Below are 14,607 nucleotides of genomic sequence, written 5' to 3'. Positions count from 1 at the left end.
AGTTCAAAGGAACTGTCAGAAAATCAAGAGTAAAAAAGTTATTTGAGATACGAGTACCATATTTTACAGACTATAAGTTGCACTTTTTTTCATCCTTTGTTGGGTTTGCAACTTATACTCAGGTACGACATGTATTAAAATACATACATTTGAATGTTTGTAATTTTCACACTGACAGCCACTAGAGGACACTCTAGCTGGCTGGTGCGACTCATACTTCGGAGAGACTTATAGTCTGGAAAATACAGTATCTCGTGGGGAGCTGACAGAACAACTGATTGCTGTGTTTATATATTAGTAAAAGCTCTGACCGTAATGTTCAGAATTTACAATGTGTCGATGACGTCATTACACAACTCGGCCTTAACTTTATTGTCAGATTAGTCAATGTGCAAAAATTTAAAGTCATTATTGTCTACTGTATAGCACTTTTACCATGACATTCATGTGTACCATTTTCTTGTCGTGCCAGAATCAACGCAGATGCATGGTTCTGTCAGACCCTCTCTGCCAACTCAACACCAAACCCAGAACTCCGGTCACATGCAGCCGCTGCTGGACCAGCCCATGTCCCAGGCTGCCTCTTCCATGCCTGTCTCCTTGCACAGCAGCTTACAGAACACCCTCCAGGCACAAATTCAGTCCAGCTTAGATAATGCCCTGCAAAGCAGTCTGCAAAATGCAATGCAGACTGACACGCAAACTTCCCTGCAGTCAACGCTGCAGGCCTCCATAGAGACTAGCTTGCCAACCCCAATGCAGACCAGTCTAGAGTCAGAGATGCAAAGCCTACAGAATCAACTGGAGGCGTCCATCTCTGCAGCATCGAACATGGATAAAATCGAGGACCTACTGGAAAGTCTACAGAAGTCATGATTATTTGGACAATGTGGTCATCAGAGATAGTGAGTTATATGTAGCTAAAATGTATTCATTTGATATCCATCCATCCATTCATCCATCCTATATCACTTATAACCGTCCAGTCCAGGGTCATGAGAGAAGCTGGAGCCATTGCCAGCAGAAGGTGAGGTAAACCGGGTTTACAGAGTTCACCAGTTCATCGCTGGGCCACATATTTAGAGACATTCATAATCACGGAGACCATTCACACTCACATTCACACCCTCGGTCAATTAAGAGAGTTCAGTTAACCCAAATCTCAAACTGAGGGAGGAAACCAAAGTACCCAGAGAAAACCCACAGCATCAGTTAAGCCGGTGATCTTCTTGCTGTAAGGCAAGAGTGCTGACCGCCATGCCACTGTGTGGCCTCGCGTTTGATAGAGAATAAAAAATTAAAATGAGACAGAATCATGCCTTGATGGTGATATCTGTATCTACGACATTTGGTATAGAAACCACATGCCGCACATAATCCGTTTTTCTCAGTACACAAATTAGGAGCGAACTCTGTTTAAGTGACATTTTTATTTTGTTTTCTGTTTTTTTTTTTGTAGAGCCAATATCCATTCATTGTTGAATTTGTGTGTTTGTTACTGCCCCTCCTGTAGGATCAAAGAGTTTGTCAATCAATCTCAGAAATGCAGTGTTTACTCATCTGAGTACTTTGAAATAATGTGAGCCTAAAAGAAGATTGAAGATGCAGGATGATGCAAGGTGGTCAGTTTTAGTGGGGAAAAAAATTAGAAAAGGATTGAATGTCAACAATGAATTGGAAGGAATAGTAGAAATGTGACAGAGATGAGGCTGTAAGACTGGACAGACCAGATGAAACAAGCAGCAGCAGACTGAAAAATGACACTGCACACTTTAGGTTGAATCTCATTTTGTGACTGTTTCAACTCACCTTCTGCAGATACGCACATGGTGAAGTGTGAGTATTTCGTACGTGGATATGTGAGGGAAGCTGTAAATCAGGAGGAGGACGAAGGACTTTTACGTAACATTTATTTCCCTTCTCTGGTGTTTAAATTAAGCCGACCCTTTACATACAGTAGCCATGGGGACTTAAGTTATATCGTGGGAGAAAAGAAAGTTGAAGATGTAAGGGTTATTTTTAGTATGTCCCTGATTCTTCCGAATAGAAACCAAGGGCAGAGGGACAAAAGGTTTTAGCTACAGAGACGAAAAGGAACTCCTGATGAGATCAAAGTGATGTTTTCTGCTCAGTCTTCCCCATCGAAGTCTATAGAGAATGACAGCCAGCAGCCGATTGCTGTTCCAGTATAGGGTCAGAAGGCAAGGAAAGTATAAATATTTGAGGTCAATTAACATTGTCCTGGAAAATTTTCAGTTAAGGCCCTTGTCAAAAGACTGTGGCGACTGACTAATGGCTGGTACCTGGTTACGGGCTACTTCATTGAGTCATTATAGATGCATCCAGGCTTCAAATAGGTTAAGATTATGTGACTTGATGGCTGTGTCTGTGCCCTACGGACAGTCACTAGTTAAGGTCAACAGTTTAAAAAGGAGAACTGCTGTAATTCATAGAAGTAACACTTCACCTCCTCATTAGGTTAAATATATGCTTTAAAATGCATCACATTAAACACATGCCTTGGCTTCATTTCCTTGAATTAGAGTAATTTGCCCTCTGGAAACACACGATATGGAAGAGTGAGCAGTTTACAAAACATTATTTTATCTCAAGTTTTGAAAAGATGTTAAAAAAAAAAGTGATGCCTTCGAACATCGTGCATATTTAGGATGTTAAGACACCGCAGCAGACTATAGACAGAGAAGAGCTGAATGTGAAATTCAAAAAGTCCACAGCGCCGAAAGGTGAGGCTGTTAGACACTCACACATGAGATTCAACGTGAATGGAAAAGAAAATGTGACTTAGCCTTTTGTGGCCTTCTTGGCACCACTCAGTGTTTCTGTCGTGTCTAAGCCTCGTCAGCTTCCTCTCTCAGATTTTGAGAAGCGTTTTAAGCAAGTCTATCTTTTTGTTTTAGAGAAGTTTGGTGTCTTTTACTAATGTAATATGGAGAGAGGGAGAAACGTCCACTTGTGATGAATGGAGTGTTGTGTTTTTAAACCCATTTTATAGCAAGCACTTTATAACCTGTTTTCCTGTAACCAGCCGAACCATGTCCAATCACAGCTCTTTACTCACCTGACTGAATTTCTACTTTGATTTAGTTACAACAAAGAGACAGACACATGGGGGAAAAACCAAAATTTAAAATGCCACAATTATTGTCTTTGTAAGATGAAAAGCATGTGACAAGCATTTGGCATTTTCTGGTGTTGGAATATTTTGGAGATCTTGGACATGGGTGTGCAGGTGAAGCCCTCTTCCTGTTCAGTCTGAGTGGTCCAGTTTGAATCTGTTCAAAATAGCCATTCCCACAGAAGCATCGTCAGCATCGCCCTTTGTGTTCCTGACACTTGAGGGAAAACAGGAGTCTTTTGTTCATGTAGACTGTTCAAAGTAATGAAGGATTTCAATGTGATGTTTATTCTGTAACCCGGCAACTGTTTTTACTTTGTGTTGTGTCGAATAGTTAGGTTTCTGTGTGGGTGTCGGTTGCCCGTACAGGCTGGCACAGATTTGACATTGGCACTCAGTTTCCATCCTCTGCTAAATGAAATCTCTGTTACATAGAGGCTGCCATTTTGATTTTGCCTCTAACGCCATGATCAGGAGGCACTCCTGATGGGAAGTTGGTACTGTTGTTACCATTTTATACTTTTGTTGATGTCTTGGTTGGTCAATGCAAGGTGGAGTCCTGAGCACTGGCTGAGGTTCTGGGGGTCAAGACTGGGGAGCATTCGCTCAGGTCAGGCTAAAGTCCGCTAGTGAAAAGTGTTTGAAAAAAAAAAACACAAAAAAAAAACCCTTGTTATATTTTCTCCTTTAACTCACTCATGAACTTGAAATAACCCAGTTTTTAACACAGACACCACTTTGACATACTATCAAATACATTTCGAACAGATCTTTGAAGGTACTCTGCTGTGTTCACGTAACATTTCCGTTTGTTTTTTACATTTCTCATAACATGGCTCTATTTTTGATGCATAGTAACACTGCTGTATTTTCCATATTGGCTTTAGCCAAAAGTCCAGTTTTGTAGAGTATGAATAACTGATTAGAAGTATTGTTGCTCACACATTTCTGCTGACATTTTTCATAGTCACCACCGTTGTCTTACGGCATAGTGATACATTTTAAAGTAACTTATCTTTTTAAGGATTTTTTATCCACATATCAAAATGTAGAGTATTTTTGTAAAAATGAAGGGTTTAGCACAGAATATCATCGCTGGTGTGTTTTTTCTTCCAGAAAATTCGGTGACAGATTGTCAATAAGTATGACTGAAACTGGAAATGTAATTGAATCGGCCTGAAGGAGAAAAACAAAACAAATGCTAGAATCCGATTAGACTGTTAATACAGTAACTGTAACATCGACGTTAACCGGTTTGTACGTTTTGTGGGTTCTTGTACGTGTGTTTTCAGCGTCATGCATCTCGGCAACACCTTGACTCCATCCATTTAACTGTAGATCAGGCGAGAGCACGGTCGTGGTGAAGCATTCCATTCTTCTTGGATACGAGATTTAAAAGCACATAACGTTGCAGAGGAAGTGCAGAAACAGCAAAGCCCGATAGAGACACAGCAGAGCCGCCTGTGACTTCACTTTCATGAATGTAAATGTTACCTCATGGTGTGGATGTAGAGGTCACTCTGCGTCCGACATCGGACCAATTCGATGAATATATATGATATTTAGAGGTGTAGAGGGAGATGTGGGTGAGAGGCAGGGAGGGAGGGAGAACACTGTGTGTCATTTCTGTCCCTAACATTTGACAGATTTTTCAGATTGGCATCATTTCACACCCTAACATCCGGTACTTTCACTCAGAGAGATCAAGGACACTCGATCTGACTCTCGGAACCTTCCACCAGACGCAGCCATTACTGTAATGGTGGTGAAGACAGCACATAACATCTTTACTCAAGATCAATTCTCAGCCCTCCAGTCGTGTGGACGAATATCCTCTCGTATTCAAATGTGAACTATACTGCAGGGGTATCTTATATTTGAATTTGTGATTGCTTTCAACAGAACGTCGTGTGCCTTGATTACTTCGCCGTTACTCCGCTGTGTTCGCTGATGTTTCGTCACCGCTATCCCACTCCACTCCCTTTTGTTTTCTCCAAAATTAGTATCACTAGTGTCTTCTCCACAGCAAACACACACACACACACATACCAGGATACTTTAGCGATAATATTCTGTCTTTAGAAATCAACATCAAGATTACACAGAAAATACTCCATACATACATGTTGTGCCGCTTGTTTCACCTTGTTTTTTGTGTTGAATATGCTTTAGTTTTTTTTTTACCCCCACCCACGCCTGGTGAGATTTATAGATGTGAAAAAGGAGACGTCCATGAGAAGATGGGTTTTCATCGAGTGCTTTCTTGTGTTGATGTGCTTGTTGACATTACTGTTGTTGCTGTGAAACGCTTGATCAGAGAAAAACTCTACTTTTTAACTGTTAATTGCCAACCATGTGAGCTATATCTCTCGTGTAATCGTTTCGCTCACCCTTCCTAGTTTGCATCCTATTTCGTGTACTCTCGACAGTTCTCTTTTATCCATTTGCCGTAGTTTGGGCTTTTAAATATCTTAGCCTTAAGACCCCGCAGTAGGGACAAAAGGTCAAACCTGGTGTGTTATCATACATTCAAACTATTAACATGTACTTTGCCTTGTTATTGACATTTGTATACTCTTCTGTTTATATCTGTAATCCTGCTGCTACATTAATAAAATAAAAAATCAAACGTCTTTCCTCTCATCTGTTCTAAAGACTTTTCTGAGTCCACTGTTTCTAGTTTGGGGAGGGATTCTAGGAACCCCTAATACAACTATAAAACTGACATAAGATTTGACACTTGGGAATGATGGTAAATGATTTTGTGACGAGGCTGATTGGTCATTTGTCCCTGGTAGTAAACCATACAATTTTATTTCACTACATGCAAATTCCTTTTAATTTATTTTCTTATTTCTTCATCATCTGGTGCAAACATAACACTTTGGAAAAAAAATAATGAATTGTGGACAGGTAGAAACATATGTTTCTTCAATGTAACTTAAAGTACTAGTATGCTCTGTAAAACTGTAAATTGCACCATCAGTGGCAGAAACCTAAAAAATAATATATTTATATATATTCGTATTGCTGTAAACAGGTTCTTTGTGAAAACATTGCATATGATAGATGAATACAGTAAACAATCCAAATCTTTGTTTTTTACGCAAAGGAGGAGACTGGCATTTTAGGTAACAGTACAACACTGTCCTCCCAGATAAAGTAACAAACGCACTTAAATTAAAATAAAAAGTATAATAAATTACAACAAACAAAATATGTTCTATATTTAAAACTAACTTATGAATAGCTGCAAAATAAATCCACTCTGATCTATTTACATTTACAACATACAACTAAAATGTTTTGTTTTTTGGTTTCTTGGGTAAAAAAAAAATACAAATAAAAAAAAGAAACAGCAAAGCCGAGGAGGTTCGTCACAGTTGTCATTCAAATATGCAGCAGTGGCTTCTGCAGCGTACATCTGCTCACACTCTGTACTTCTCCTTGGCTTGGTCGTTCAGGACGCAGATGTGCTGCAATAAAGGAAAACGGAGAGCATTAGATTTATGGCGAGTTCTGTTGTGTCATCAAGAGCAGGAGTTCGATTTAAAACAATTGGGACAGGTTTATTAAAATGATAGAAAAGTGGATTTCTCTAATGTATTCTAAAATGACAGGTCAGCTTTGAGCTTGAGGTAGAGCAGTGGTTCTGAGGTAGAGGGCGCAGAGCTATTTTAGCTATTTTAGTGGGAGCGCAGCAGGAAAATGTATTTAATTTGAAAACCTGATAACGTAATTGCCTGGGCTTCACCAAATGATGTGTGCTCTGATAATAGTATTGGAGAGAAACGGCAGCATTGCAGCTCATTGTATTAATCAATTTTAATATTCAGGAAATTGTATGCAAAATGCTGGTCCCAGCAACTCATGCAGTGGTTAGTAAAGATAAATAAATAAATATTACCAAGTCTATATCGGTATCAGTTGATATCGGAATTAAAAATTAGTTGTTTGGACAATATCGGCAAAAGTCAATATTGGACATCCCTATTCATATTTTCTCAGCCCCTATCAGTCAGGAGCCCTTGGGATTCTAAAACCACCCCCACCTACATCCCACTGGGTGCAGAGCAGAAAAAAAATCTGGATCAAAGCGACTGCTTTTGTTATGCCAGTACTACATCGGAAGTACATTGACTGAGTTAATGCACAGGACCATACTGAACTGTGATGGGGTAAATTCCTTCTGACTGACATTTCACTGACAGCAGTTGAACCAGAGCAAACTTACGCTGAGATCCCTGAAGTACTCGTTATAATCCAGAGCGTAGCCCACGAGAAAGGTATCTGGTACCTCGAAGCCGAAGTCTAAAAATCAGTATGGATAATTTCATAGTAAGATTTCAAAAGAAAACATTCAATTACAGCAGAGATTACAAGTTGGGAAAACAAAGATTCTAAAACAGTGAGAGTAGAAGAAGTGACCGCCCACTAAGTTGTTTAGACAGTCACTACTTCAGAGTGGAAAGTCAAAGGGAGAATCCTAAAGAGATTAACCATCTCAAAGCTAAAAGCATTGCATAATCAGAGTCAGTGGGAGTGAGAGATTATCGGGCGTGCTTCGGTGATTTAGTGCTTAACTGTCACAAATGTTAATCCTGCAGTAAAAAGAACAACTTAAAAAAAATAATTTACAATTCAACAGATGACAGTTCTTGTTAAAAGGCGTAGATACTCACAGTCTGGTCTGTAGCCTGTGCTGCGCAGTGTCCTCTTCACCAAAAGGCTTTAACAAAAAAAAAAAAAAAAGGTTGATCTTCTATTTGGACAAAAGTTGATGTATTCCAATTGTATAAACACACACACACACACACACACACACACACGTACTGTATATACAGGGGGGTTCTCAACTTACATTGGAGTTCCGTTCCTACAATGTGATGTAACTCGATTTTCACAGTTAGGAACTCACATACTGTACATTAGTACCTATGTCACTCACCTAGGACATAAAAACATCAGAAGAGTCTGACTTATGCTTGTGTGCCACAATGAAAGGCAAAAAACTAGCTCCCATGCAAACTTGTTGACGAGTTTTAACGTTAAACTTTGGAATGATTGAACAAGACTTTCTTAATAATTTCTTGGGAGATGGCAATGTAAACCACGAAACGGCATAGGTCCAGGAGTAAACCGAGGCCCTCCTGTATATACATGTTAAAACACACAGACGACACATTGCAGAGTGTTCTGTTCGGTCAATCATGTTGTGATGCCGACCTTACAACTTTAACCATCTTGGGACTACTTTTACCCAGTAAGGACAGTAGTGTTTGCATCGTCTTCCCCGTCTCAACAATATCCTGTGAACATAGTGGTAGAGGAGTGAATTACAGTAGCATGGGGGCTTGAACAAAAAAAGAAACTCAACCAGGATGGAGCTGCAGTTTATCTCTTTGACTTTCTGTTAAATACATAATAACAATTCTGTTAAATAGGGGTCTACAAAAGATATTACTTTTTTTAAATATTAACTAATCAATTGCTTTGTTTTGGGCAAAATTTAAAAATATATTCAAAAGAAGTACTAGTTTTATGAACCAAAGTGCGGGTTTGGTTTGTTAACATTTAAAACTAATAGATACCTGAGTCCCTGAGCTGACTCAGGTATCTATTAGTTCCTGGGATTTCAGCATACCCATCAAAACAGCACATAACTGCACTGCACCATTGTTTGAAGCGGGCCCTGCATTGAGTGTCACACATATTACACCCACAAATCATATTACTTATAATAATGAACTTGTGTTTGCTCTCGGTAAAAAATACCATTCTTTTCAAACTTTTTTAAATAAATAATAAATAAATAACCTTATCCTTTAAATGGTTGTTTGGAAAACGCTTCTGTAAAAAGATTACGTTTTGGGTTGAATGCTTTAAACTGTGGATTGATGATACCGGCTGTAAATGGCGAGTGTCAAGATGGCGCCGGTGAGTGGCCTGTCTATCACTGACTGAGTTGTGCGTATTTGCGATGTTCTTGTCGCTACTAATGTCGACCCACTGCTGGTGTATAGTCGCTAAGCACTGCTGGAACTTCAATGTCCTGCCGAAGATTTGGTACATTTCGTTTGTGGTGGACGTGGGACGAGGTGGACTAACCTCGGGGACCCACCAGAGATTACTCGGTAAATGGCAGCTCGCTGGCAAACCAGGATTTCTTCACATCAGGAAGATTAGACTTCCACTGTATTTCCGAGACTTGGACAGGTGTTGGTGAGTCCAGTGCTCTCACCGAACTTTTGGCTCATTTCAATTCCCCGCGGATGTCAGTCCGAGGAGGAGGAACTTCGGCTGTTTTCAAGATTCATTATAAAGGTAAGCAGCAGTCATCATGGTCGTTTACTAGCTTTGAACCGAGTTTATTTGAGTTGCTTTGCCGTCACACAGTGCGGTGTGCAGTCATCTTTCGGCCGCCCAAAGAGTTTGCGAATGATTTTTGCTGGCAGAGTTTATGCCTAAACATGATGGCGTTCTTATCGTTGGGTGTTTTAATATACACGTATGTTGTCCTGATAAGCCAATGACAACCGATGTTCTTTATCTTCATGACTCATATAATTTTGTGCATTCAGTGTCCGGTCCTATATATGAACGCGGATACACACCGGATCTTGTTTATCATATGGGTTGCAAGTTCTTAACTTAGAAATGTGTGATGCAGTGTTTTGGGAACATGTCCCTGTTGCTCTTGACTGTGCTACAGTTAAATCTGGCGCTGGTGTTTGACGCTGCAGTATCATTAACCCTTCCACTGCTGTTCAGTTCTCCGCCGTTTACAGAGAAAACTCTTGGTGTGTCATTTTATGTCTGTTTAATAGTATTATGTTTTTATGTACATGTATCTGTACTCTTTGGTCCACTGCTGGACGATTTAAAGTGATCAACAAATGAAATTGGATGGGATACCATTGGTTTACAAACGTTGTACAGTGTAATTATAATTTCATAACGAATAGCTATTTTGAACACTGTCACTTATAAAACTAAACATCCTTCTACAATTGTGCATCCTTAGCCTTAAGACATGATAAACTATCATCTTATTGCATTATTGTGCTGCTGCACTTCATTAACTATCTCTCATCAGTCTGTCCTCCTCTGTTACTCAGCTGTTTGAATTAGTCTTTCTAGGCAACTGTACAAACTGTCTCTAATACATTTTGTGCTAAGTCTTCTGCTTGGCTTTCACCACTGCTCTCTAAGCCTAAGTACTCTAACCTCAGTACGTCTGTCTACATCTATCTGATTGGAATAGTCTCCTGTACTTCCTAATGCTACACACTGCGCTTCTTGTCCCCTCTCAACCAAAACGCCTCACTTTGCTGCACTTTCCATACCACCACTATTTCCTTTACTGAAATATTTGTAACATTGGCCACTCTTTGGTTTTCACCGTCATCACTTAAGCCTGGTCATTTTTAGTAACCCAAAGCCAAAAAAAGTGTGGACAGCCCTGTTCTATTTCATATATTTTTTAATATACATTTTCCCTAAGGACTGCCACATACATAGAAGACAAAAAAAAGTCTTACCTCTACGATCAAAACATTCTAGAAAATAAAAAAGAAGAACAGTTAAGATCAAGTATTCATTCGCATCAGTGTGTTCCCTCCCTGACGTACAAACACCAACCTTGCCTTCCAGACTGGACAGCTCATCTCCTCCAATGACTTTGACCTTATTTGTTGACTTGTCATTCTAAGACAAAGAGAAGATGATATAACAATTCCAAGTTTGATTACAGCACAAGTGAACCTCTCCTAGCCTTGCATGGCTTAAGTGACAGACTGACTTTTTTTTTCAAATCTACATTTAATATTAAACAGGGCTGCAGTAGCGTGCTGAGTTCTCACAGCAGTCAATATGTGATTGGAGCTCAAAATAATTCTTCTTTCTACTTTGCCAAGTCCACATCCAGTAATACACATCACATCAGTTCCTGGAAATGAAATGAAAGAGGGTAGCTTACACAGTAGCTCTTCACCCTAATGAAATCCACAGTGAGTGGGACTGATTTATCACTGTTCTGGTTCAGTGCCTTTATGTAGTCCAGGAGGTCTGCAAAGAACTTATAGCCGCCTTTTAGCACACACAGTGCCACTATGTGGTGTCCTCCCATGTCCTGGATTATGTCTCGGGCAAGACGCTCTGTCCTGGACAAGATAGGAGACGAACATGTGTGCGTCATACATTAGAATTCAAAAGTCCATGCAGTAATGTACCGTATTTTCCGGACTACTACTATCACTAATCATGAATATAAGTCGCACCAGCCAAAGGATGAAAAAAGTGCGACTTACGGGAGTAGCAGATAATTGTGGACAAGACTAAAGTGCCCTCTAGCAGCTATCAGTGTGAAAATAACAAACTTTTCAAAATTTTCAGTGCTACTTCCTGGCATTTCTTCTAATTCACTTTTTCTGTCAAATAAAAAAAAAAACAGTTCACTGATCATGCATAACAGCTAGTATGGAATTTTTTGGTATGTTTATTGGCATATGATATATTCGTATTAAATCATCAATACAAAAATGCATATTTTTTATACCATTAAATCAGCATTTTATATGTACTTCAGGAAACAACCTTACTGTAAAAAAGCCGCAATCTGGCGGCACAGCAGTTTTGGCACAACTTGATTTGACCAGCAAGTTTGAGTCACTATTGATGTCTGGCAGCAAGAGCTCTGGATGTATTTTTTAAAAAACAATAGATCTTGTATGATAGGTACTGCAAGCACAATGCACTTTCCATGAAGTAATACAATGTGTCTTCAGTTTGTAATTATAATGTATGGATAAGGAGTCCATTATACAGAGTTGTGACTAAGCTTCACTGATCTGACCTTTGATAATTTATAATGATTTATAAATGACTGATCTGAGCTGGTGGTAAATAACATTCACAGGAGTAAAGGCTGAGGTCATTCTATTCTATGCTGGGGACTAGCGCTGACTACATGCTTTTCTCTTAGACTACACACCTCTGATGTCATAACGTATCTTAATTTATACTTCAGATCTTGTACAAAAATTGTGCTGTGTGACAGAAAAAGCTTTTTATTTACTATTTAAAAATTGTGTCTCTTAGGACATTCACATTTCTTAGCATGTCGTGCTTCCGTCATTGCCATGCACTCAAGTACAGAGTTTTTGTTCTTTTAAAAATACAATTATCCAACACTGCAAATTCTCCTATGTCGATCACAGCTGACCTTTGCTGACTGTTAAAGCCAGGCTTACAATGCGGTATACTACACCGCACTAGCCATCAAACTACGCCCTCTAAAAGCAATTCAAATGTGTGGACAAATGCGTGCTTGAGTGATTTGTTAGTGTAATTTTGTACAGAGAAATGTATCTGAGGTGAAGAATAAAAAAGTGTACATGATAACAGGTGTCGGGGAAGCTGCTACAGACTGCCTTACCTGTCCATGATGAGTCCATGAGGGATGATCACCTTGTCTAGATCGTTTTCATAATGTCTGGGGATGCAGAAGAGCTCCAGTTCGTAGCCTTTCTCGTCATCAGCGATCTGGATTAGGGAACATAGCACCAGTTAGAGTGGTTACTACTAACAGATAATCGATTAGAGTGAGCCACATGCCCATAGCAACACTAACCTCTCAACCACCTGTTTATGTAAACACACACACGCGGATGAGAGGGATGACGGGGGTGAACACACACACACACACACACACACATCACACGCTGATGAGGCAGTACTAGTGAAAGACTGTGATGAGGGCAGCCGTTTACACCTGCTGTGATGTGCTGTGTTTAAACAGGCCCGCCGACAGAAACACTGCACAGCCACACCCAGATAAGTGAGCAACTTATCATCACTACGAGCAAACAAATCACAAAGAACCGTCACTGTCTCACCTGGAGAAAAGAAGCCATGTTTCCGCCGGTGTTCCGCTTCTCTCGGGGGCGAGGACCTGTCTAAGGAGTCATAGTGAAGTCCCGGAGAGCTAAGGAGAGGTGTTGAGAGGCAGGGACAGGAGAGAAGTGCCGCACGAGCGGCGCCCCACTGCATTAGATACGTACACTTCGCTCTGCGCGAGCGAAACGAAGCGGCAGCGCTAGACGCCGCCTAATTTACTACTAAGAGCTGTCGTTTAAGTGGACGCTTGAGCGAAGGCGGTGAGCGAACCCGAGCGAATGAACAAGAAACGCTCGTCTTGTTGCGAGTGTTTGGCAGGATAAAGCCGTTACGTCACACGTGAAAATCCCTCCGTAATAATCTGATTTGTCCCACGAGGGCCTGCTTACAACTAGAACTACTATCGAGAGCTTTTTAGCAGCAACGGGGAGAAAGCTTGTTACAGAAGATGACGTTGTTAAAATCTAACGGCCGACAGCTCCGCCCACCCTTCGAAGAGAGCCACAAGGTAACGTAGATGACGTAACATTATGCGTGTTGTATTTATCGGCGATTTTTGATGACAATTAAAGGTCTTTGTTTGTCTTTGATGGATCCTCCGATGGTAATGAATATGACTTCCTGAGATTTCACTTTGCTTTTTTTTATTCAATTTTTTCACACATTTTATAGTAACATGGATGTCTTTATAAGTTTAGCAATACATTTAAAATATATATAATTTAGTAACAGTTAATGAGCAAAAACTCCACTACTTTCTCCAATGTAATAAAACAAATTTGGTAGAATTTTGGTTAACATTGAGAATATAAATGACATGGCAGTCAACTTCCTTGTTTGCATGAAAGCATTTGGCAAATACCGTACTGTATTGTAATGTACTCTAAATGCTTACGTGGTTAACTTTCTGAGATACATATATATATGTCTGTTTTTAAATAAAAATCCCCCTAAATGGTTTCTTTTGAAAATGTATTTCACTAAATATTTTTTTCTATTGCATGTGGCCCAGTAAAGATTAGTTGCCTGTTGTACAGGAACTCAGCTCCAGATTAAATATGTACCTTTACAACAGACCCAGCAGATGGCAGTATTGAAACTCACAGCCCAAAGAACAAGCTGCGTGAGCCTGGTCTAACAGATGAAAGCTTTCGTATACACAAATGACGTGAAAACAAACACTACATACATGCTAGAATACCACTGAGAAAGTACACAGTAGTATCCCCTAGGGTGCTAAGTATTTATAGCTGCCAGGAATTCTGGGCCCTAAACTTCAAAACATGTATATTTCTACATACTATGAATAATTCACTATTATCATTTTTTATTCTAATTAAGTTCACAGTGCATAATCATTTAACATGTAGATGTAATATTCTTGTTTTTTTGGGCCCCTATCAGTCAGAAGCTCTGTTGTCCTAACCCCCTGCAGCGCCACCCACAGTCAAGAAAGGAAATGTACCATTACAGACTAACAAAACCGCATACTTTCCCTTTTTTCACATTAGTACACACAATCATAAACACAGTTTTATTCACTGAAAGACAGCAAATACTGACCAAACAATGGC

At 39.8% G+C, this 14,607-nt stretch overlaps 2 protein-coding genes across 4 annotated transcripts in view; one reads left to right on the top strand and one right to left on the bottom strand.

The window, feature by feature from the left end:
• The window catches only part of LOC103380139 (nuclear factor of activated T-cells 5-like), a 22,597-nt gene extending 16,828 nt beyond the window's left edge, over positions 1-5,769 (top strand). For all 3 annotated transcript variants that reach the window (XM_025055946.1, XM_008311961.3, XM_025055947.1), the window contains exon 12: positions 473-5,769. In XM_025055946.1, the coding sequence (XP_024911714.1) occupies positions 473-876 (404 nt within the window). In that variant the 3' untranslated portion in view covers positions 877-5,769. The remainder of the gene's footprint in view (positions 1-472) is intronic.
• On the bottom strand, positions 5,320-13,560 carry hprt1l (hypoxanthine phosphoribosyltransferase 1, like). The gene is made up of 9 exons (XM_008311962.3): positions 13,033-13,560; positions 12,573-12,679; positions 11,115-11,298; positions 10,778-10,843; positions 10,678-10,695; positions 8,363-8,445; positions 7,819-7,865; positions 7,371-7,447; positions 5,320-6,612 (listed from the first exon to the last, which is right to left on the bottom strand). Exons 1-9 carry the CDS (start codon positions 13,048-13,050, stop codon positions 6,565-6,567), a joined length of 648 nt encoding a protein of 215 aa, XP_008310184.1. The 5' UTR covers positions 13,051-13,560; the 3' UTR covers positions 5,320-6,564.
• Positions 13,561-14,607: the final 1,047 nt, after the last annotated feature.

This window comes from Cynoglossus semilaevis, chromosome 6, assembly GCF_000523025.1.
Source record: "Cynoglossus semilaevis isolate Cse_v1.0 chromosome 6, Cse_v1.0, whole genome shotgun sequence".
Taxonomy (NCBI): Eukaryota; Metazoa; Chordata; class Actinopteri; order Pleuronectiformes; family Cynoglossidae; genus Cynoglossus; species Cynoglossus semilaevis.
Note: the sequence above shows the minus strand (reverse complement) of the source record. Positions and strands in the feature narration are given on the sequence as shown.